The sequence below is a fragment of the Mus musculus genome, chromosome Y, assembly GCF_000001635.26.
Source record: "Mus musculus strain C57BL/6J chromosome Y, GRCm38.p6 C57BL/6J".
Taxonomy (NCBI): Eukaryota; Metazoa; Chordata; class Mammalia; order Rodentia; family Muridae; genus Mus; species Mus musculus.
The window spans coordinates 69,332,862-69,355,521 of NC_000087.7; the positions used below are offsets into that span (position 1 = coordinate 69,332,862).

The 22,660-nt window shown below is 35.9% G+C and overlaps 1 protein-coding gene across 1 annotated transcript; it reads left to right on the forward strand.

Moving 5' to 3' along the window:
• Window positions 1-19,748: 19,748 nt before the first annotated feature.
• Gm21160 (predicted gene, 21160) lies at window positions 19,749-20,432 on the forward strand. The gene has a single exon (XM_017318815.2). The coding sequence runs from the start codon at window positions 19,749-19,751 to the stop codon at window positions 20,430-20,432; it is 684 nt and encodes a 227-aa protein (XP_017174304.1).
• The last annotated feature ends 2,228 nt before the right edge of the window (window positions 20,433-22,660 follow it).

A 22,660-nucleotide genomic window follows, 5' to 3' on the forward strand; every position in this document is an offset into this window, starting at 1 on the left:
CAAATAATATAAAAAAGCTTGGTGTGATTCTAACTTAGGAAGTGAAAGATACATATGATAAAAACTTCAAGTCTCTGAAGAAAGAAATGAAACAAGATCTCAGAACATGGAAAGATCTCCCATGATCATGGATTGGAAGGATTAATATAGTAAAAATGTGTGTTCTGCCAAAAGTAGTTTAAAGATTCAATGCAATCCCCATCAAAATTCCAACTCAATTCTTTACTGAGTTAGAAAAGGCAATTTACAAATTCACCTGGAATTAAAAAAAAAAAAAACCCAACAACAACAACAACAAAAAAAACCTAGTATAAGAAAAACTATTCCCAACAATAAAAGAACCTCTTGTGGAATCACCATGCCTGAACTCAAGCTGCACTACAAAGCAATTGTGATAAAAACTACATGGTACAGGTTTAGTGGTAGGCAGGTATATAAATGAAATAGAACTGAAGTCAGAAAAATAAACCCACACACCTATAGTCACTTGATCTTTGACAAAGGAGCTAAAACCATCTAGTGGAAAGAAGACAGCATTTTCAACAAATGGTGCTGGCTTAATTGGCTTTTAGCATGTAGTAGAATGTAAATAGATCTATTCTCATCCCCTGTACAATGCTCAAGTCTAAGTCGATCAAGGAACTGCACATAAAACCAGAGACACTGAAACTTATAGAAGAGAAAGTGGGGAATAGCCTGGAATACATGGGCAAAGGGGGAATATTCTTGAAAAAAAATACCAGCAATATCTTGTGCTATAAGATTAAAAATGGACAAATGGGACCTCATAAAATTGATAAGATTATACCCAGAAGTTCAAACTTGTAATAAGGATACATGCTTCACTATGTCCTTATGTATAATAACAAGAAGCTGAAATGAACCCAGATGACTCTCTTTAGAGGAATGTATATAGAAAATATGGTACATTTATTTAATGAATTACTACACAGCTATTAAAAACAATGAATTCATGAAATTTTTATACAAATGGATGGATCTGTATGATATCTTTCTAAGTGAGATAACCCAATCACAAAAATCACACATGATATTCACTCATTGGTGAGTGGATATTATCCCTGAAGCTCAGAATAACCAAGGTAAAATATGCAAAACCCATGAAACTGAAGAAGAAAGACCAAAGTGTGGATAAGTACCCCACAATTCCCTGGGACTAAACCACCAACCAATGAAAACAAACAATGGGACATATGATTCCAGCTTTCTATGTAGAAGAGGATGGACTAGTCAGGCATCAATGAGAGGAGAGACACTTTTTCCTGTAAAGATCCTATGCCCCATTATGGGGGAATACCTGGGCTGGAATTGTTAGATGGTGTGTTGGGGAGATGGGGGAGAAGGGAGAGGACAGGAGATTTTTGGAGTGTAAACTAGAAACGGGGATAATATTTGAAATGTAAATAAGGAAAATATACAATAGAAAAAGAAAGGAAATAATTTATTTGAAGGTTTTATGAGATAAATTCATGTTTGGCAAACATATTATACGAACAATGTTCAGGTCTTTTGTTGAGGCAAAATCAAGAAAGTTCTTCTTTCTCAAAATATGGTGATATAGTTCCAAGAGTAGGTATATGTGCTGCTAAACCTTGTATATAAGAATAGATAAATATAGGTAAAATTAGAAATGAAGTATATGTAAACTTAACAAGACCTCCTCCATTTCAGGTGACTAGGTAAAATCTAATGAACTGCAGGACACAATTAATACCTGACACTGGAAATGCTATACCTTCCAAAAGAGCCTCCTCTGAAACTTTTATGTCATCGTGCTCATCATCAAAGTCCAAGTGTAATAAGTAACCTTCCTTTGGTATCACCATCAATTTCTTAAGTGTCATTCTTCTCTTAAGAACTCAGTAGTCTTAGTTAAAAAACAAACAATAAAAATAAAAAGGAAAAAGAAGAACTTAGTTACCTGACTAAAAATTATCATTTAAATAATTAAAAATAACAAAACATCAAATAATTATTTTAGCTCAATGAAAGATAATTTCTTTTGTTACTTAACATGTATATTTTTAATCAATTGCCTTTTTCAGAGAGTTCTGTATACATATTCAATATGGTGATGCATATATATATATACTTACCCGTACCATTTTCTCCATGTATCCCATTTATCATGTCCCTCTCCCTCACAACTTGTTTTAAAAACTTCTTTAACTCACTTCTTTAAAAACCTCCTTTAGAACCAAAGTTATCAATCTGCCATTTCTCAGTTTAAAAAAAAAAAAAAACAAAACAAAAACTGGCCAACCTTCAACATGTGAGTCCTCCCCTCCTCCCAATAAACAATGAGCAACATCCTTTAACCTTTGAGGCATCTGAATTTTGGTCCTATCTCCCACAGATTCTTTTTAAACAAAACATCAGCAATTCTGTTTAACAGTTTATCTCAGTCTAAGGTATACTCACAGTTCTATCCAGAAAGATAAAGAACATGGTAACTGTATATTCATATCAAAAAGATCCACCACTAAGTCTACAAAAAAACATGAACTACCACCACCACCCACACAGAAAGACCTTATATTGGAGAAATTAGGGATTTGGGGAAGCCGAGGATTTCAAACATCTGAAGATTGTAAGTTAAAGGCCAGACCAAGCTGGGCCAGCTGAAACTACAAAGATAGATCCCATCCTACAGAACCTAAACTGAGAGAAAAAGCTGAACTTGGTGGTGCAAGTCTTTAAGCCCAATACATGGGAGACTGAGACAGAAAGATCTGTGGTCAGAATCCATCCCCAATGACTTATGAATCTCTTACAATATCTCCTCTTCTTCTTTTCATTCATCTTCCTATGTCATTCTACTGTCTGCAATGTTCATACAGTCTATACCAAAGGAACACACCATAGAGAAGACAATGAGGAGGGACGAATCCTCAGTGTGTTTCTAAGGGATCCTGTACAGCACACAGGACAAGCGCCAAGGCATCTCATCCATGGCTCCCTGTTCCCTGACCCACAGTCCTGCAGCTGGTTCTCTGATCCTATCCCCAGGCCCAAAGCTTTTCTCTTCCAAGGGTTCCGAATTCTCTATGGCCCTGACCTGTTCAATCCTCTTCCATGAATATGGTCCTCCACCTTCCATTCACCCTCAGATTCCACAGGAAATGGCGATCAGGAGGCTTTTCCTCACTTAGTGGCCTCCTGGGCCTGAGATTCCCCACCCTGTCACACCTCGATTAACTGTACAACAACCCTGATCAGGGCAGATTATCACTTACAGGTCATGTATGAGGAGAACACCTTCACAACTGCACCCTTCTGTGCTTAGCTCCTCAATGGCAAAAAAAAAAAAAAAAAAAAAAAAAAAAAAAAAAAAAAAAAAAAAAAGTTGTCAGGAGCCAGACCCGGACAGAAGCCTCAGAGGATCCTTTGTGATGCCAGCTGGAGCAAACAGGTCTCACCAAAGGACTGTGCTGATTGGCTAAATACCCCCTGCACATGCGTTCATGGAATACCAAGTACCAACACTTTGAAGGGAGATTTTAGAAGGTGGGAATAAGCCACTGGCTTTAAGGCAAATGATTTCCAGTTTGTTGGTTGATAAGTGCTTACAAACTTGAAAATCCAGAACAAATATGAAACATATGAAATACAGCAAATGGCTCTACTTAATTTCAGCTGTAGAGGCTCTTGTACGCATTTTTGGTTTTTTATTTATTTATGTGCATAAACATTTAATAATGTGGACTTCTGCATGTACACACGCACACCAGAAGAGTCTATGCTGCCCTAAGAGTTCAGAAGGGAGCATGCACATTTCCTTCAACCCCTGGTACTCTCCTGTCTCTACTTTCCTAGTCCTCAGCTTGATTAGAAGAGTGTGCTATGCAGTGCAGGCCCTCTCTCTCTCACTTATGTGCTTGGCCACTCAGGCCCACTCTCTCACTTAGGCATTAGGCTGGGCAGGCACTCTCTGTCTCTCTCTCTCTCTGTCTCTCTCTGTCTCTCTCTCTGTCTCTCTCTTTGTCTCTTTGTCTCTTTGTCTCTCTGTCTCTGTCTCTGTCTCTGTCTCTGTCTCTGTCTCTGTCTCTGTCTCTGTCTCTGTCTCTGTCTCTCTCTCTCTGTCTCTCTCTCTCTCTCTCTCTCTCTCTCTCTCTCTCTCTCTCTCACTCTCTCTCACTTAAGTGCTAGGCTGCACATGTCCTCTCTCTCTCTCTTATGTGCTAGACTGCCCAGGGCCCCTCTCTCTCTTATATGCTAGGCTTCCCAGGACCTCTCTCTCACTTAGATGTTAGTCCTTGCAGGCCCTCTTTCTCACTTATGTGCTAGGCTGGTCAGGGCCTCTCTCTCACTTATGTGCTAGCTGCCCAGGTCACCTCTCTCACTTATGTGCTAGGCTGAGAAGCCCCTCTCTCTCACTTATGCCGCAAGAGAGCACTGATTCTCTGAAACTGTGATTGTGCATATGTTATGAGCCACAATGTGAGTGCTTTGTGCCTGGTCCTCTACATAGAACAGGTGCTTTTCTTCTCTTTTTTGTTTTTATTATTATTATTATTATTATTATTATTGTTGTTGTTGTTGTTGTTGTTGTTATTATTATTATTGTTATTATTATTATTATTATTATTATTGTTATTATTGTTATTATTATTATTATTAAATTTCAAGACAGGTATTCTCAGTGTAGCACTGTCTTTCCTGGAACTTACACCAGGCTGGCTTTGAACTCAAAAATCCTTGTCCTCTGCTTCCCAAGTGCTGTGATTGAAGGCATGAACCACCACTGCCCAACCAACAGTTGCTCTTAACAGCTAGTTTTTCCATTTTTTCAACTAGTCTAGTGTGTGTTTCATGTATCCTAGAGCATTCCGCCCATTTACTTGCAGTGTTTTCCTACTTGTGCATTAGATTTTCAAGGCTGGTTTAGTGAAAAGAAATGAAAGGAAGTAGTTAGGCACTTTAATAATAATAATAATAATAATAATAATAATAATAATAATAATAATAATAATAATAATAATAATAATAATAATAATATAAACATTTTAATGTCTTTAAGTCTATCATTTTTAAAATGTATGAGTGCTCTGTTTATGGGTTCACCTTCATGAAAGAAGGGGACATCAGATCACTTTATATATGGTAGTAAGCCACCATGTTATTGCTGGGAATTGAAATCAGCAACTGTAAAATAACAGCCCCTTCTCATAACTGCTAAGCAATCCCACCAGTTCTAGAAATATGTTTTGATTTAATTTTTATTGCATTATGATAAGAAAATATACATAATTTCAATTTATCTGAATTTGTTAACAACTAAAAACATATTTTGAGTAAACAGACTTACATCACATTCTTCTTTTTATTTTGTACCCCAACTCCTCCAGCTGATGCCCACTCAAAACCTATCAAACCTTTCATTTTTATCATGTTCCTTAATATTTATAAAATATTTAACAATAAAAATGAATATTAAAAAAGTTGTTTGATATAAAACAACAATCAATTGAATAGTCTTATTGATATGTTTGTCTGCAGCAATACTGAAAATACATTTCTCTCATAAATTTTAAATAACTCCAAATATATTAACTGTATGATATATTAAAATAATATATCACTATTAGTTTTTTTGGTGAACATAAATAGTCTTTTGGTTTGTTTGTTGTTTGTTTGTTTTGTTTTTAGGAGATCTTAAAATTCTTGACTTACAGATTATGCTAACAGGACCCTGAAGTTGTCTTGTGTGAGGATAGTCCAGTGACTGGCAAATACAGAAGTGGATGCTCACAATCATCTATTGGATGGAACACAGGTCCCCCAATGGAGGAGCTAGAGAAAGTACCCTAGGAACTGAGGTGGTTTGAAACCCTAAATAAGAACAACAATATTAACTAACCAGTACCTCCAGAGCTCATGTCTCTAGTTGAATGTGTAGCAGGGGATGGCCTGGTAGGCCATGTGTGGGGGGAGAGGCCTATGGTTTTGTGAAGGTTATATGCCTCAGCTCAAGGTACTACTAGGGCCTGGAGGTGGGAATAGGTATTTTGGGGATCAAGGAGGGGGAGAGGGGAGGCGGGAGGGGACTTTTGGAATGTAAATGAAGAAAGTATCTAATAAATATAAAATTAATATAAAATCTTGGCTTACTGTGATACAAAAAAAAAAAAGAAAAAAAGAAGAACAGTTTATGGACACTGGATTTCATTGTAATAAGGCTGTACTTGAATGTCCCTCACATCACCAAAGTATTTTACCTCCATAGTAGCTAAGGGAAGAGTTGACATATCTGCTGCAGCAAGGAATGAACTGTAGGCATTATTTTTGGATACTAATTTCCTGCTATGTACAAAGCTATTTGATTTGAGTGATTGTTGTCATTCTCAGGCCACAGGTAACAGGGTACATTCACTTAAGGAATGGGTGTTTATTAAGATGGTCTATTCATGATGTCATTGATCAACAGTTTCAATGAAGAATTGTTCTGCTTCGAGAGTGTCACAGACGTTAGTTGATGATAGAATTCAGTTTCATTGGATGTGATGTTTTTTGCAAAAGCATTCATCTCAGAATAATAGTAACTTTATTGCAAACTTGAAAAATGGAAAAACTCAGAGTAGAAGTGGAAGCTAAAATACTACCACCTTTTTGCTACTGTGATGACAGATGACTGATAAATCCTCTCTCACTCTTTGTAGGAATGTGTAAACAGGAACAATCAGCAATGGGTTTGGCTAAGATTGTTTTCCTGCTGTCCAAACCCTGTTACTCAGTATGCTTTGTGGTGGCCAGGAAGCTGAGTTCCTGAGGAAGTAAAGTTCTGGAGGAAGCATGGTAGGCAGAAGTCTCTGTGGAGGGAGTCAGTGAACTGTTGAAAGATGGTTAATCCTGGTTCAGCTGGGGGTCCCAGTGGGATGATGGTGGAGGGATGGAGGTGTTACTAAAGGAAAAAGGACAGTAGGTGACCCTCATTGGACTCCTGTGGTTAATGCTTCTGGGTTCACAATCCACTTTACCCAAGAAAAACAGAGAACTTTTTCGCTATGGGCAGGAGATTGAACAAATTATCACCTAGCTGAAACCAGGAAGGCTAGGGAATTGGAGACCCTAAAAGTATTCTTGGGGCCTGGGGATGTGAGTTGTGAGTAAACTGGCGGTCAGTTACTGGTGGAAACAGACTAGATCCTTTTCTGTACTGCTGCTGCCCACCAGGAATTCAAAAAACAAACTGAAGACCAGTCTTCATTTTCCTTTACCTGGTTTTGAAAGGCCAGATTTCCAAAATTTGCGTATATAGGCGCCAAAGTGCTTCCAAATCCAGAGGCTCCTCTCAACCTCAGAAGAGCTGGTACTTCAGACATGATTCAGGGAAGGCTGTGTTTATGTATGTGTTGTTTTGGTATAGGAAGGTAAGCTCTAACTCTGTATCTCAGTATTATCTTAGCACATGTGCAGTTTGGACTGGCCTTGAAAATGAAGTACTCAGCCTTACAAATTTACTGGGGCCTAAGGAAACATGTCTTCTATATTTTTTATACTTAAATTTTATTTTTTATTTATTTATTTTTTCATTGTTGAAGATTGAATCCAGAGCTTCTTTGTGTAGCATTAAAATATAAGTCCAGTCAGGCGAAAAGTATTTCATTAATATTTGCAAAAAAAAAATAATAATAATAATTGTTTATATATCTTGTTGTATTACCAAACAAGAACAGAATCTTCAGTAACTAATGATAATTAAAATGCAAATTCTGAAGAAGTAATTGGAGATACACTGTATTATGTTCAAACTTATTATTTCCTTCTTAGTGTAAGTATTTCAATGAAAGTATAATTGATTGTATAGCAAGTAATCTATGTTAACATTTTGTATATGATGTATATTCCAAACAATAATTCTGTATGATTAATCTTTAATTTTAATGGTTTTCTTGGAGGGTATAGTGTTGTGGGTCAAACTCTCATTGTCATGCCTGTATGTCAAAAGCTGAGCCATCAAACTCTAAGATCTGCATCTCTACTTTTTAAAACATTAATTTCTTTATAGATTTCCAGTACAAAATCTTCAGGGAAAATTTGAAGGTACATTTTTGGATATATAATTTTTTAAACTATATAGTATTAGCATAATTTCTATATTAGGAAATATTAGTTAATATACTGTATGACATCATAGTGAATTATTCTTTTTATATGTAGTATTTTGTAACTATTTTTATTTTTATTTATTTATCTATCTATCTATTTATTTATTTATTTTTACTAGATATTATGTTTCTTTACATTTCAAATATTAGTCATTTCTTTGTTTCACCCCAGATAATCCCTATTCCATTTACCCTCTCTGTGTTTTTATGAGGGTCTCCTCCATCTTTCAATTTTACCCTCCCCACCCTGGTACATGCCTACACTGGGGAATCAAGCCTTCACAGGACCAAGAACCTCTCCTCCCACAGATGTCTGACAAGGTCATACTCTGCTATATATGCAGCTGGAACCATGGGTTGGTGCTTAGTCCCTGGGTGCTCTGGACAGTCTGGTTGGTTCATATTGTTGTTATTCCTATAAGGTTGCAAACCCATTCAGCTCCTTCAGTTCTTCCTGTATCTTGTCTACTGGGAACCCCATGATCAGTCTGATATTTGTCTGTGAGCATCAGCCTCTTTTCTTGCCAAGAAATGGCTGAGCTTCTCAGGAGATAGCCATATTTGGCTCCTGTCAGCAAGCAAGTGTTGGTATCCACAATAGTGACTGGGTTTGGTGTCTGTATATGGGATGGATCCACAGGTTGGGCAAACAATGGATAGTTATTCCTTCAGTCTCTGCTCTGCACTTTGTCTCCATATTTTTTTCCAAGGAGTATTTTGTTCCCCATTCTAAGAGGGATTGAAACACCCACACTCTCATCTTCCTTCTGCTTGAGCTTCATGTGGTCTGTGAATTACATTTTGGATATTCTGAATTTTTAGAATAATATCCCTTTATCAGTGAGTGTGTACCATGTTTGTAATTTTGGGATTGGGTTACCTCACACAGGATGATATATTTTATATCCTTCCATTTGCCTGTGTATTTAATAAAGTCATTGTCTTTGTATCATTTGCATATATTTTTATCTCTATTGCTCTATTCTACAGCTTAAGGTCGAGGATGTTTCCCCCTGTACTTCTTTTATTGTTGAGAATAGTTTTTCAATATCCTGGATTTTTTTTTTTATTTCAGATGATTTTGTAAATTGTTCTTTCTATCTTTATGAATAATTGAGCTTGAATTTTGATTGTGATTTCACTGAATTTATAGATTGCTTTTGGCAAGATCACCATTTTTACTGAATTAATCGTGCCAATCTATGAGCATGGTAGGTCTTTCCATTTTCTGAGATTTTCAATTTCTTTCTTCAGAGACTTGAAGTTCTTGTCACACAGATCTTTCACTTGCTTGGTGCGAGTAACAGAAAAGTATTTTCTACTTTAAGTAAATGTTAATGAGACTTTAAATTTTGATTTACATTTGTTGTGGAAATATGGAAGTATTGCACAAAGTTTTAGAAATGTACTTTATAGTTTATTATGTTTAACAGTATAGAAAAAATCAGTTACATAATCAGGCAATTTGTATATTTTAATTGAATTATGTTTTACACTAAGTCTTAACTGAGTCAATATAGGAAAAAAAAATTAGACTTTCTATTTGGTAGAACAGAATAAAACCCTACTTTGAAATACAATTAATTTACTAAAAAAGATTACCTATCTATCTATCTATCTATCTATCTATCTATCTATCTATCTATCTATCTATCTATCTATCTATCATCTATCTACCTCTCTATTTTCTATCTATCTATCATCTATCTATCTATCTATCTGTCTGTCTGTAAACTTTAATTTTGAAAATCTAAAACATAAAATAAAACTTCTCTGATAATCTCTTAGAAAAAAAATCTGCAATTACTTCCCATTAGATGATTTTTTACTGTTATTTTTCTTTTTATAGTATGAAAAGAACAATTTAATTTTTTTGAGCGTTCCTTTCCTATTTGTATAAATTTGACTGCTTTCATTACTTTGCTTTACAGGGTCATGATCAACAACAAATTATATGAGCAGTATAAAAATATGTTTCAGAAGTTGTATGTGGGTGTAGAGAAATTCGATAAAGAACAAGAAAAACAAGTGGTTGGTATAGTAAGTAACTTTATAATTAACCTCGTATACCTATGTATCAATTAGGAATGGAGAAACTAGCCTTGTGTTCGACACTTGAAACTAAATTAAGTCTCATTATCTAACTATCCTTGGTTCTGTTCAAGTCCTACTGAATTGTAAATCAGAGAGGTATGGTCACATACTATACCAATGAAAACCACTAAGAATTTTAATGGAGACGAGATCATAAATTTCCAAGAGACAGACATTTGCTGAGAGATGAAGAGAGGATTACCAGTTTTTACAATATGTCAGCCTAAGGTATAGTTGAAAGATAGAGAAAGATTACTTACTGTTGTCATCTGGACTCTGTCGTTAATTTTAGAAAACCAAATCAAACTAGCAAAGTAGTTTTAAAATCCTAAACTTAGTCCCTATTTAGTAAAAAAAAAAAAAAAAAAAAAAAAAAAGTGTATGGAAACAACTTTCCTAACAACCATGGCAAAATAATCCTGTGTAATAATATCACCAAACTATTTTAGATCGTCTCCCCGTTAATGTAACAATCATTGTAGTCATCAAATGGTTTCCAAGTAAGATCTGAGGCAATTACCATATTAACCATTTTTTTTTGGTTGGTTAATTGTTTGGGGGGTATTCAATTTGAAATAAACAGGAGATCATTTCCTGCATGAGAACAACGTGGAGGGAGCTGCCATTTTGAGTCAGTTCAGGAAACAGATAGGGACTAAAGATAAAAAATAAATAAATACTCCAAATGAAGGCAATTTTTAAACCTTTCATAGCATGGCAAAAAACACTGTAGTCATTTACAGACCAAAAGCTAGAACCTCTTTGTAGTGTTGGCATTGGGCTTACCATCCTAGTCTCAGTATACTAACTTACTTGAAAATTATCATAAAAACATACACTGAATATTTTGTCTTTAGATCTCTAAAAACCTCAGAAAAACTTATCAAAATAACAGACTACAATAAATTCAAGAGAACCAGTTTCATTTTATTTCAAAAAAATTTAGGCTTTTTATAATATTAAATATTTGTTATGAGTAATTCTAGCTCATTTGGTCATAAATATATATGTTTTTAGGAAAATAATTCTAAAAACTTAAAATGCATGTTTTGTATTATTATGTATAACATTGGCAAATTAGATAAGACATGCTCATTCATGTTAAACTCATAAATCTACTCCTATTTTCTGAATCTCTTAAAAATCAGAAACCTCGCTAGGCAAGATCTTAAACTACTGTTCTCCTGTAGGCCATGACATTTTTAGCAGATATTTAAATGTATTAACTGATCTACTAATGAGTAGAAATCTGAAAGACCAGAATCTCTGTTGCCTTTCACATAATGACTCTATTCAATGTAAACTATGACTACAATTAGAAAAATACTGAAATCCTAAAGTCAAATCCTCACCTCTTTTATCAGTCATAGAAAATCTTTTAATAGCTATGATACTGTAATCTGTAATCCCAGCACTTGGCAGTTGAATGCAAGAGGATCAAGGCCTTTGACTGTCCATAGCTATATAGCAAGTTTGAGGTCAGCATGAGTAATGTAGGACTGTCTCAAATAAACCTGTCCCCTACAAATCAAACAGAAATATAATGTTAGTATAAAGATATAAAAATAGTAAATATTGCTGTCACTTCAGTAGGAAATTGTTGACCAGAAATACTAAAATAAATGTACAATTGGAATTTTTTTACTATACTTTTGAAGGGAAAACTATTGAAATCTGGATATCCATAGAGTTCCCTGTTTAGAACATTATCCTGACAGCATATAGCCCAGAACTGGTAAGAAGCAAGGCTTGGAGAATCACAGGAGTTGCCTTGCCCAGACTTTAGAGATGGCAGCAAATAACTGTAAGTATCACCTGTTATTTTAGACTGAGGAAGTGCAATTGATGATGACATGTTCCAATATAATAATAGAAAAACAAACAAACAAAAAACTAGTATTTCTGCTTTAGATCTTGGCAGGGCCATTCTAGCCCCATCGTTTGACAAAAGCACAGCACACCTCAGAAAATTGTTTTGATGACATCAACAATTGTCAGACTTAAAATCTATTGATGTGCTTCAAACATCTCTCATCTTCCGGGGTTATACATGGTGGTATTTATGAGACCTCTAAATGATCCCTAGGAATAGGAGCATAGTGTGTAGAGTTGGGAGAGGATATATAGACTGGAGAGATAAAATGGGAAGCATGGTGATCCTTGGATTGCCTGTGCCATATACCTTTGCAGTTGTGGTAATAGATTCCGTGCAGATTGACACTATGAGCACTACCCTAGCACACAGTACAGTGCTTTCTTTTCTTTTTCCGGGCTTTTGCCTGTGACAGGGAATGTAGCTTGGATACTACTGGGTATTGTGTGGAAGATAACAATCATTGGATCAGTTCAAAGCTTTGGGAGCTGCCAGTTAATAGGCTAAGCTTCAGACTACATCCTACCAATGGATAAATAGGGTCCAGTCTAGATGAATTTCTGGATCCCCAGGATACATTAATAGCATGCAGTATTCTAGAGTAGTATCCAGCTTAATGATACTTCTGTTGCTCTTGTGTCTTTCCCTCTTCTGTATCCCCCAAGTTCATTCCGCTTTCTTGGCATGACTCACAAATGAGCCTTTGTGTATTATCCTGTGGTATATGAGAGGAGTTGTCTGAATAGAGATGAAATATTGAGTCATGGCAAACACAACTGTGGAAATGGAAACCATCCAGGGGCAAATTTTGTAAAATTAACATAGTCTGTGAAAGAAAAATGCTTTTGCTTTCAGAAGGAGAGTGAATGGAGTTTTTTACTAAGCTGGAAGGGGGCTAATAAAGACCCTTTTTAACTGGAGAATTTAATAAGAATTAACCAAAACCCAGGTGCAATTATTCTTACAGGAGTGAACTGGATAGATGGGTAGAGTTTGGCTAGTATAAGATACTTGATTTAATGACTTTTGAGGTCCTTTTTCGAAATCATGATCAATAAATTCTGCCCTCTGTGACATATCTACTATATTTGTTTGAAAGATGAATAAACTAGGATACATAGATATAGCTTTATAGTATAGTTCTTGAACTTTCATGATGTGACAATTAAATCTGTATGATCAAGACATATTTAGAGCTCTGCATTAGGCACACATAATCTATAGCTCTTGGGGACATACACGCAAATGAACAAAAATGACTTTATAGTGTTTCTTGTTTTCAGAATGGAATACATTTTATAAATAATCTAAAAGCAATAGGTTCAGTTTCTATGTTCTTAGAGACATAACCTTAAAGACCCTAAAAACTCTAAAAAATAAAAAAGAAAAAAGAAGAGAAAAGTAAATAAACTTGAAGCTTTAAATAAACAATAAAAACCCTAAAACAAACAAACAAACAAACAAAAACATAAAATTTTTGAAAAAATAAAACTAAAAGAACCTAAAACCCTAAAGAAAAACAAACAAACAAACAAAATCAACAAAAAAATTCTAGATCTCTACAAAGACCCAAAAAAACATAAAATAATTACCACAAACAAACAAACAAGGAAAGAACAATAGCCACACTAAGCCTTTAAAAAAAAAATCTTGCCAAATACACTGAGAACAACCCTAAAATCATTTAAAAACCGTAAAAAAAAACCCCTAAAACAATAAAGCAAAACCTAAAACCCTAAAAAACCCTAAAATTATTAAACAAACACTAAATGACCCAAAAAAGCTATTTTTTAAATTCTTAATTAACATTTTTAAAACCCTAAAATTCTATAAATAAGAAAACACAAGAACTCTAAAAAGACCCTAAAAAAATTATAAAACCCTAAAAAAAAATCCAAAAACTCTACAAGTCTAGATCCCTAATGAGACAATAAAAAGCAATTAAAAAAAAAAAAAGAAAATGAAAAGATACAAAACCACCACCCCAACAACTACAAATTCTTCTGCCTTAAAAAATCGCCAAAAACACTGGAAAAGAAAATCATTTTCCAAACCTTATTAAAAAAATGCTTAAAACAATTTTTAAAAATTCCTTAATTAAATTAAAAAACAAAACAAAACTAAAAAATAAAGAAATACCCTAAAATTCTTTTTTTTTCTTATAAAAGAAAACATTTATTTGGGGGCTTGCACACAGTTTGAAAGGGTTAGTCCATTATCATCATGGTGGGAAGCAGACAGGCATGGTGGCGGAGAGGTAGCTGAGAGCTTCGAATCCTGATCTGAAAGCAGCCAGGAGAGAGAGTGAGGGGGAGAGACAGAGAGAGACAGAGAGAGAGAGAGAGACAGACAGAGAGAGAGAGAGAGCGAGAGAGAGAGAGACAGAGAGAGAGAGAGAGAGAGAGAGAGAGAGAGACAGAGAGAGAGAGAGAGACAGAGAGAGAGAGACAGAGACAGAGAGAGAGAGAGACAGAGAGAAACAGAGACAGAGACAGAGACAGAGACAGAGACATAGTTTCAAAGTCCTGGTATGGACTTTGAAACCTTAAAGATCACTCCTTACTAGGAGTGATCACACCTGCTCCAACAAGGCCACACCTCCTAATCCTTCCCAAACACTTCCATTAACCAGGGAATCAAGCAGTCAAGCATATAAGCCTAAGTGAGGTTGTCTTATTCAGACCAAGACACTCATTAAACCTTGTAACAAAGCCAAGTTGAAAAGCAGTACTGTACAAGTGTTATGAGAAAAGTTGCTGGGACCAGGCTTACATTGCAATGCAGTGACCTGGCAACTCACTCAACAACAGTAAAAAGACCCACAAGAACTGTAAAACCCTAAAAAAAGTTCCTTTAAAAAGTTCTAAAAACACATCAAAACTCTGAAACTCAAAATAAAATCCTTGAAAACCCGCTTAAAAAAGCAAAACAAAAAAACAAACATACAAACAAACAAACAACAACAAAAAAAAACCTACAATACCCTGAAACCCTAAGTAAAATCCTGAGACTATAAAATCAATCCTACCCTCCCCCAAAATACCTACAAAACCCTGAAACATTAACTAAAATCCTAAGATAAAAAAATAATCCTAAGCCTATAAAAAAAAGCAAACACACACACAAGAAAACAAAAAACCCTTACAAAATCCTAAAACCCTATAAAACACTAAAAGTATAAAAAGAAACAAAAACAAAACAAAACACAACAACAAGAAGAACAAAATCACACAAAAAACTACAATTATCCTAAAATTATTTATAAACACTAAAAAGCCCTAAAACCCTGAAATACCTTAAATAAATAAATAAATAAATAAATAAATAAATAAAATAAAAATAAACCTCAACCCTACCCAAAACAAACAAACAAACAAACAAACAAAAAACTTATAAGGACAAAAAACCTACCAAATTAAAAACCATTAAAACCCTAAAACTCTAAATAACACAAAGGGCTTTACCCTCCCGCACACCCCCCCCTCTAAAAAAAAAAAAAAACCTGAAAACTGTAAAATACTAAAAAGCCCGAAAAAAGCCTAAAACCTTAGAAAAAGTAAATCAAAAGAAAAAAAAATCTAGAATCTTTAAACAAATACTGAAATAGTCCTAAAATACAAAAAAAAAAAAAAAGAAAAAAGAAAAAAAAAGAAAAAGAAGAGAAAAATAAAATTCTGAAAACACACCTATTAGCTAGGCAGTCATTCAACTTACAAAGTTTAGCCTGCTTCTGAGTGCTGGTATTAAAGGGGAATAAAACTATACTTGACTCCTTTTTGTTTGTATAATTGTTTTCTAAAATATTTTTTTTTCTCTGTGGGTGAGTATATGTGTGTGTGCGTGTGTGTGTGTCTGTGTGTGTGTGTGTTGTCCAAAGAGGTCATCAGATCGTCTAGAACTAGAATTGCAGGTGGTTGTGAACAACCATGTGGATGTTAGAAATTGAACCCTGGTCCTGTGCAAAAGCAATCAGTGGGCCTAAGCAGTGAGCTATCTCCTCAGTCCTTTCTGCTTGCTCTAATCTCTACTTCACTATTCATCTTGCCTAAATATGTCTTTATTCCTACTTCTTCTGTCTGTTTTTATGTGATGAATTCTTGTTTGCTTTTCTCTTGTTTCTCCAATTACAGCACCAAGATTCTTCATTTCCTTTTGTTTTGGAAGATTCTCAAGGAATCTTAAATCCAGACTTTAGGGCAGTTATTTAAAATTCACACCTGGGGATTAATCTTCAGAAAATTATTTTTGGGAAAAACATGTGATTATTTCAACATCTATAGTAGTGTGGGGGCATTATTCTCCCTACGTCATGTACACTTAAGATCTTTAGATACCTCCTTCCCTGTGATAGCCTTGCAGCTCACTGAGTGACATGTGCATTTGATGATAAATGATACACAAACTTTGAAGCACCTTACCATATCCTGTCACCCATATCATGTTCAACATAGCAAGAACCACAAGTGAGTTGAAAAATACAAATACATTTTTTAGTGTCTTGAAGCTAAAATCCCCAAATTAATCAAAATATTATTTGGACTCTGTTACTTTATACCAGTGTTTTTTTTAAGTGTACAAGTCGCAGGCCTTTTCTGTGACCCTTTGCACAGGTTTACAGTGTCCTTTTACCATCTTCATCCTCCCCACTATCCTCCATTGCTATCAGATCTCCCCCCTCCTGCTGCGCTTACTCTTCCAAAATACCTCCTATTTTTTAATGTCCCTTATTAAATTTATATTTTTACAATAGTCATTTTGAGTTTTACTTGTCTAACCTAATATATAGTATTTAATCATTCCATCCATTTTTTTGAAAACAAAGCGCTGCAATAATACACATAGATGAGAAATATATTTCTCTCTCTCTCTCTCTCTCTCTCTCTCTCTCTCTCTCTCTCTCTCTCTCTCTCTCTCCTTCTGTCTCTCATTTTTAAGGCATTCATCCAGTAGTTGACATCTTAAATCACTCCATAGCATGTATGTTTCATACAGTGAGGCAATCAATATTGATGATATGGATATGTAGTGGTCCTTCTTAGATTTTTTTTTTTTGTGAACTTAAATCAACCTGGGAAGATAGAATCTCAGATAAAGATCCTCCATCACATTGGCCTGTGGCCACACCTTAAGGAATGATTTTTTTTTGATGACTGTTGTTGAAGGATCTAGCTCTCTATGGATAGTGTCATATCCTATGAAGATGATGTACAGGGTACGGTGGGGACCGTGGAAGGTACTGAAAAGGATTTTTTTTGAAGAACTGAAGATCTATGTGCCATGAACAATTAAAGTGTCCTCTAATTTGTAAGTAAATTTTATACATACCTGTGTCCAGTATTCTGTCTACACATATTTCAAAAGTAAAATTACCTCATCTATTTCATCCTGTTTTACTGCATTTAATCTATGAAATTACCTATAATCAGAAGTGCTGGTAAATTTTAAAAACCTTTAAAATATGACTGGGAGATATCAGGTTTTTTTTTTTTAATTTTATCACAACTTTGTAAGCATGCCCAAGATCTATGTTGTCCTCTTACTTTCCAAAGAATCCATAATTCATGATTGCCATTGGTTTCAATACATGTCATTTAACCCTGTCAAATTCCAGGTTTGTTTGCATAAAAATAGTCCTCCTCTAACTGTGGGTTTTCATAAAGTGAAAATTGGTGTGCTATCCAGTGTGCTGCCTCAAAGAATCTGGCAATATTTATGATAAGAAGCACAGCTTAAAGATAACCAAGGGAAAGGTTGGAACATGAAAAATAACCACCATGGATGTTGTCAAGGCAGAAACCGAAGACTTTCTCAGAACAAAAATAAAAACAAAAATGAAACAAAACAAAACACAAACCAAACAAATAAATAAAAATTCAACAACCAAACAATAAAAACCATGCAAGGGTGTAATTCTTTGGCAGAATATTACTCAGATCATCAGGCCTTTCAGTTGGGATTTCATTTATTATTTCTAGGAGGCCATATGAAAAGGTAAATTCGAGATGCTGAATGTTTCTGAGTGTAACTAGGGAAGGAACCAGCCTGAGAGGGGTTCTATGATGTAAGCTGAACTAGGGTGATGTCACAAAGCACTGGCTGGAGGTTGCGCATCTATTCCACTTGGAGGCGCTAGAATCCATTCAAGGTGAGTTCACTATCTTCACAGTGGTGTGTCAAAGCCAGGTCATTTTTTCCCACAGGCTTTTGGTGCCTGGTCTGTATCAGGAGATCTTGACGACTAGGATATTTTTCTATGGGTAAGTACATTTATGAAGTAATTGGGACCCTCATAGCTACAGAAAGCTAAAAATTTTCTCTCCTACAGTGAGTTACTGTACATTCTACTTTCCCCATGTTTATTAGCAAGGTAGATGAATGGTCTAGGTTAGTTTATCTCCTGAATTTATTATCCTTGCTAACCATATCTAGATCACAATTCCACTAAAATGCCAAAGCTCCTGTTTGTCCATGTGCATGTTAGAAGTTATTAGTTCTAAAAGGCTGATATTGCCTCGACTTTTTGAGTTGTTCTTGAGTTCAGTGATGCAATGGCTTCATCGAATAATTCTGAAGCTGGGTCAGGAGAAACAATAAAGAAGGACAGTGGTGTGCTGTGTCCCTGGGAAGATATTTGTGAATGCAAGAACTTAGCTCAGAGCTTACGCTTACAAGAGAATCATGGTGACCACTCTGGCCTTTTTTTTTTTTTTCTCTTCTTCTTGATCATTGGGGGTAATTGTCATAGCACCACCTAAATTGACATAGAAATTCAAGGAGAGGATCCTCATCAGAGACAAATTTACTCAGGTCTGAAGAAATAAATGTTGATCTGAGTATGTTATTCTGAGCTCTAGAGAATTAATTGTTAATTACACTATTTTTATTTCCTTGTTTCCCTTGTTTCTTTGTTTCTTTGTTTGTTTGTTTGCTTGCTTGGTTAATTTTATTTGAGTTTCTGTATGTTTAGATTTGGCTGTCAGGAAACTCACTGTGTAGACCAGACTAGTCTTTCTCTCACTAAGGTCTGCCTCACTCTGCCTCTTGAGTACTATGATTAAAGTTATGGGTCACTACCACTTCCTATTAACTTCTCCATTTGATTGTTTGTTTTGTTATTTTTTGTTTGAATTTCTCTTTTGTTTGTTTTTCGTTTGATTTTCGTTTGTTTTCTTTTACTTGATGTTGTTGTTGTTGTTGTTGTTGAGACAGGGTTCCTCTCTATAGCACTGACTGCCCTGGAACTCACTTTGTAGACCAGGCTGGTCTCTAATTTAGAAATCTGCCTGTCCTTGCCTTCTGAGTTCTGGGATTAAATGTGTGTACCACCATGGCTGACTTATTAACTTCTTATTTTTATAAAATTAATTTTAGGAGCTCAAATCTGTTTAGCATAATCTTCTTCACCTGCTCAGAAGTTCTCTTAGAGAAGAGTCTTGGTCCAGCATTCACTCTCAACCCATAACCATTGCCCATCAGGAATTCATATATATGACAGAGGCAACAGCATTGTGTCTGGTTTAAACGGGCAAGATCTTCAGTCCCAGGCAATGAGCAAGTATGATATTTGAAGGGAATGGAAGCCACAAGACAGTGTGATCTACCACAACAGGTCTACAGCCAGGTAGAAGACAATACATCTGAAGAGTCTGAGCATGACATCACTCAAGAAGAAGAGTAGGAGGAAGCCTTCTTCCCAGGCCCTGGGGAATATTGTTGGCTGCAGAATTTCTCACGGGTGGAAGGAAGGTAATGAGCCTGTCACCCATTGGAAGGCCATCATTCTAGGTCAACTGCCAACAAACCCTTCTCTTTATTTGGTGAAGTATGACGGAATTGACAGTGTCTACGGACAGGAGCTCCACAGCGATGAGAGGATTTTAAATCTTAAGGTCTTGCCTCACAAAGTAGAATTTCCTCAGGTGAGGGAGGTCCACCTCGCAGGCGCACTGGTTGGCAGAGAGGTACAACACAAATTTGAGGGGAAAGATGGCTCTGAGGACAACTGGAGTGGGATGGTGCTAGCCCAGGTGCCATTCTTACAGGACTATTTTTACATTTCCTACAAGAAGGATCCGGTCCTCTACGTCTATCAGCTCCTGGATGACTACAAGGAAGGTAACCTCCACATCATTCCAGAGACCCCTCTGGCTGGGGTGAGATCAGGTGATGACAATGACTTCTTAATAGGTTCCTGGGTGCAGTACACCAGAGATGATGGATCCAAAAAGTTCGGAAAGGTTGTTTACAAAGTTCTAGCCAATCCTACTGTGTACTTTATCAAATTTCTCGGTGACCTCCATATCTATGTCTATACTCTGGTGTCAAATATCACTTAAATTGAAAAAAATCACAAAGTACAGAAATGTAAACTTATAGGATTGAAAAAAAATGTTTGTTTTCCTGTGTTGGGTACCTATGGGTCTTTGACAACCTCAGTATCTTTGTCAATAAAATTTGTTTTGTTCTAAAAATTAATACGTGTGACATGACATGCTTTTAGTGAACACTTTGTTGGAAGAGATGGACTATGGTAGAAAGAACATCAAAGGAAGATGAAAGTTGCAATGCAGGCTGTGAACAGTGCATACATCTAATATCACACAGGCTAAAATGGACAGGACTTAGATTCTGTGGTCTGCATAGTGAGCAAGGAATTGGAGATATGACTTAGAGGAGCAGGGATGGCAGCAAAAAATGGATTTTTAGGAAGAAGCGGAGAAAGACAGGACATAGATAGAATCTCTGGTATGAAGTCTGAGGGAGAAACAACAAGTTGGGGAAAGAGTGATAGATAAAAGGAATGTGGCCTTGTTACACAAAGTGCAACCCAGAAAACTGATCCAAAGAGATTCAGAAATCAGACAAAATAAGGTTTCGTTTGAATAATGAAACCAAATGAAACTTGTCTCTCATTTTAAGATTTATTATCTTTATTTATATGGGTGGGAGTAGGGCATGAGCTTGAGAGTATAGGTGACCACAGAGACATGAGTTGTCAGATCCCATGGAGCTGGCATTAAAGCTGATTGTTAACCATTGGATATGAATTCAAGAAAACAAATCCAGTTTTTTTGCGGTACAGTAGTGCTCTTGACAACATGGTCATCTCTCTATTCCCATTAAGATATCTTTTTAAGAAATCCAATATTAACATGCAGAAAAGAGACCAGGTAGAAGTTAAGAAAGATTAAATTGATGGTGACCTTTAAAAACAATAAAGGACACACAAAGGACTAGAGGACACTGAGGGACAAATGAATTCTAAGATGAAGTTCTCAAAATGTGAAGCAGGAGACCCAGGAAGAATAGAAATTTTGTGCAAATAGTTAAAATTGGGCATATCCACATTAGGTTCTTTGGTTTCTTAACAAATAGCCAGCTGATCAGATCAAAGAGTAATTTAAAAGAGAAAATGAATAAACTGTGAGATAATATATGGTGGGGCATGGATCCTGAGTTCTTTCCCTGTGCAATCTTTGCCTGGGATGAATCCTGTGATCTTTTGGAGGTCTCTGTTGAGTGCCCCAGATGACCATCAAAAAGCTCACCACTGGCCTGTTCCCCTGGCTCTCCTCCAAACATCTGACTCCCAACATACCTATGTACCATTTCAGCCTGTCTATTCCCTATAAATTCCTTTCTCAAATTTATGTGTGACCTCCTTCTCATAAAACAGTGAAGGTGTACTCAATGCATATGTGCTGATCTCTTTTCTATGCCAGTTCTCATGGGTTTCAAACTCTATGAGGTTGCCCAATATGTTGGTCACTACACCTGAGTAGCCCCTGTGCTTCATGGGGGTCTTAATGGGTCCCATATGCACTCTGAGTGTTTCTTTTGTTTGTTTGGTTGGTTGGTTTTATTGTTGTTGTAGGTTTTTTGTTTGTTTTTGTTTTGTTTGTTTGTTTGTTTTTTGTTTGTTTGTTTTTGTTTTGTTTTTTGTTTTTGTTTTTAGTCAGGCTTGTCATGGACTCAATCATTTGTGTTTTTTCTCTAGAATAAGTTTGAATGCCAAATGACTTGAAAATACTCTCTATTGTTGATTAATTTTGATATCTGGGAGAGTTTCTATGCTAGCTGGATGTCTTAATTAGGGTTTCAATGCTGTGAAAAACCACTATGACTAAGACAACTCATTAGAGACATTTCATTAGGGCTTTTCAACATTTCATTGCAGTTTCAGAGGTTCAGTCCACTATCATCAAGGAAGTGAACATGCAAGTGTCTGGGCATATGTAGTGGTGGAGAGGAAGCTTAGAGTCTTCTGCATGCAGGGATGTTGTCTTCCACACTGAGCAGAGCTTTAAAGCCTCACAGTGATATGCTTCCTCCAAAAAGGCCACACCCACTCCTACAAGGCCACACCTCCTCATAGGCCAACTACATTCAGAGTGCCATACTGGTTTCATAGCAACTTGAAAAGATCTAGAGTCTTGCAAGAGGAGGAGCCTCAGTTGAGAAAATGCCTCATTAAGATCAAGCTTTTAGGAATTTTCTTAATTGGTGGGAGAGGACCCAGTTCATTGTGGGTGGGGACACTCTTGTGGTGGTAGTCTTGTGCTCC

Excerpts from the sequence above, each read along its gene's own strand:
- Gm21160 (XM_017318815.2), top strand. The coding sequence starts at position 19,749 with ATGACATCACTCAAGAAGAAGAGTAGGAGGAAGCCTTCTTCCCAGGCC.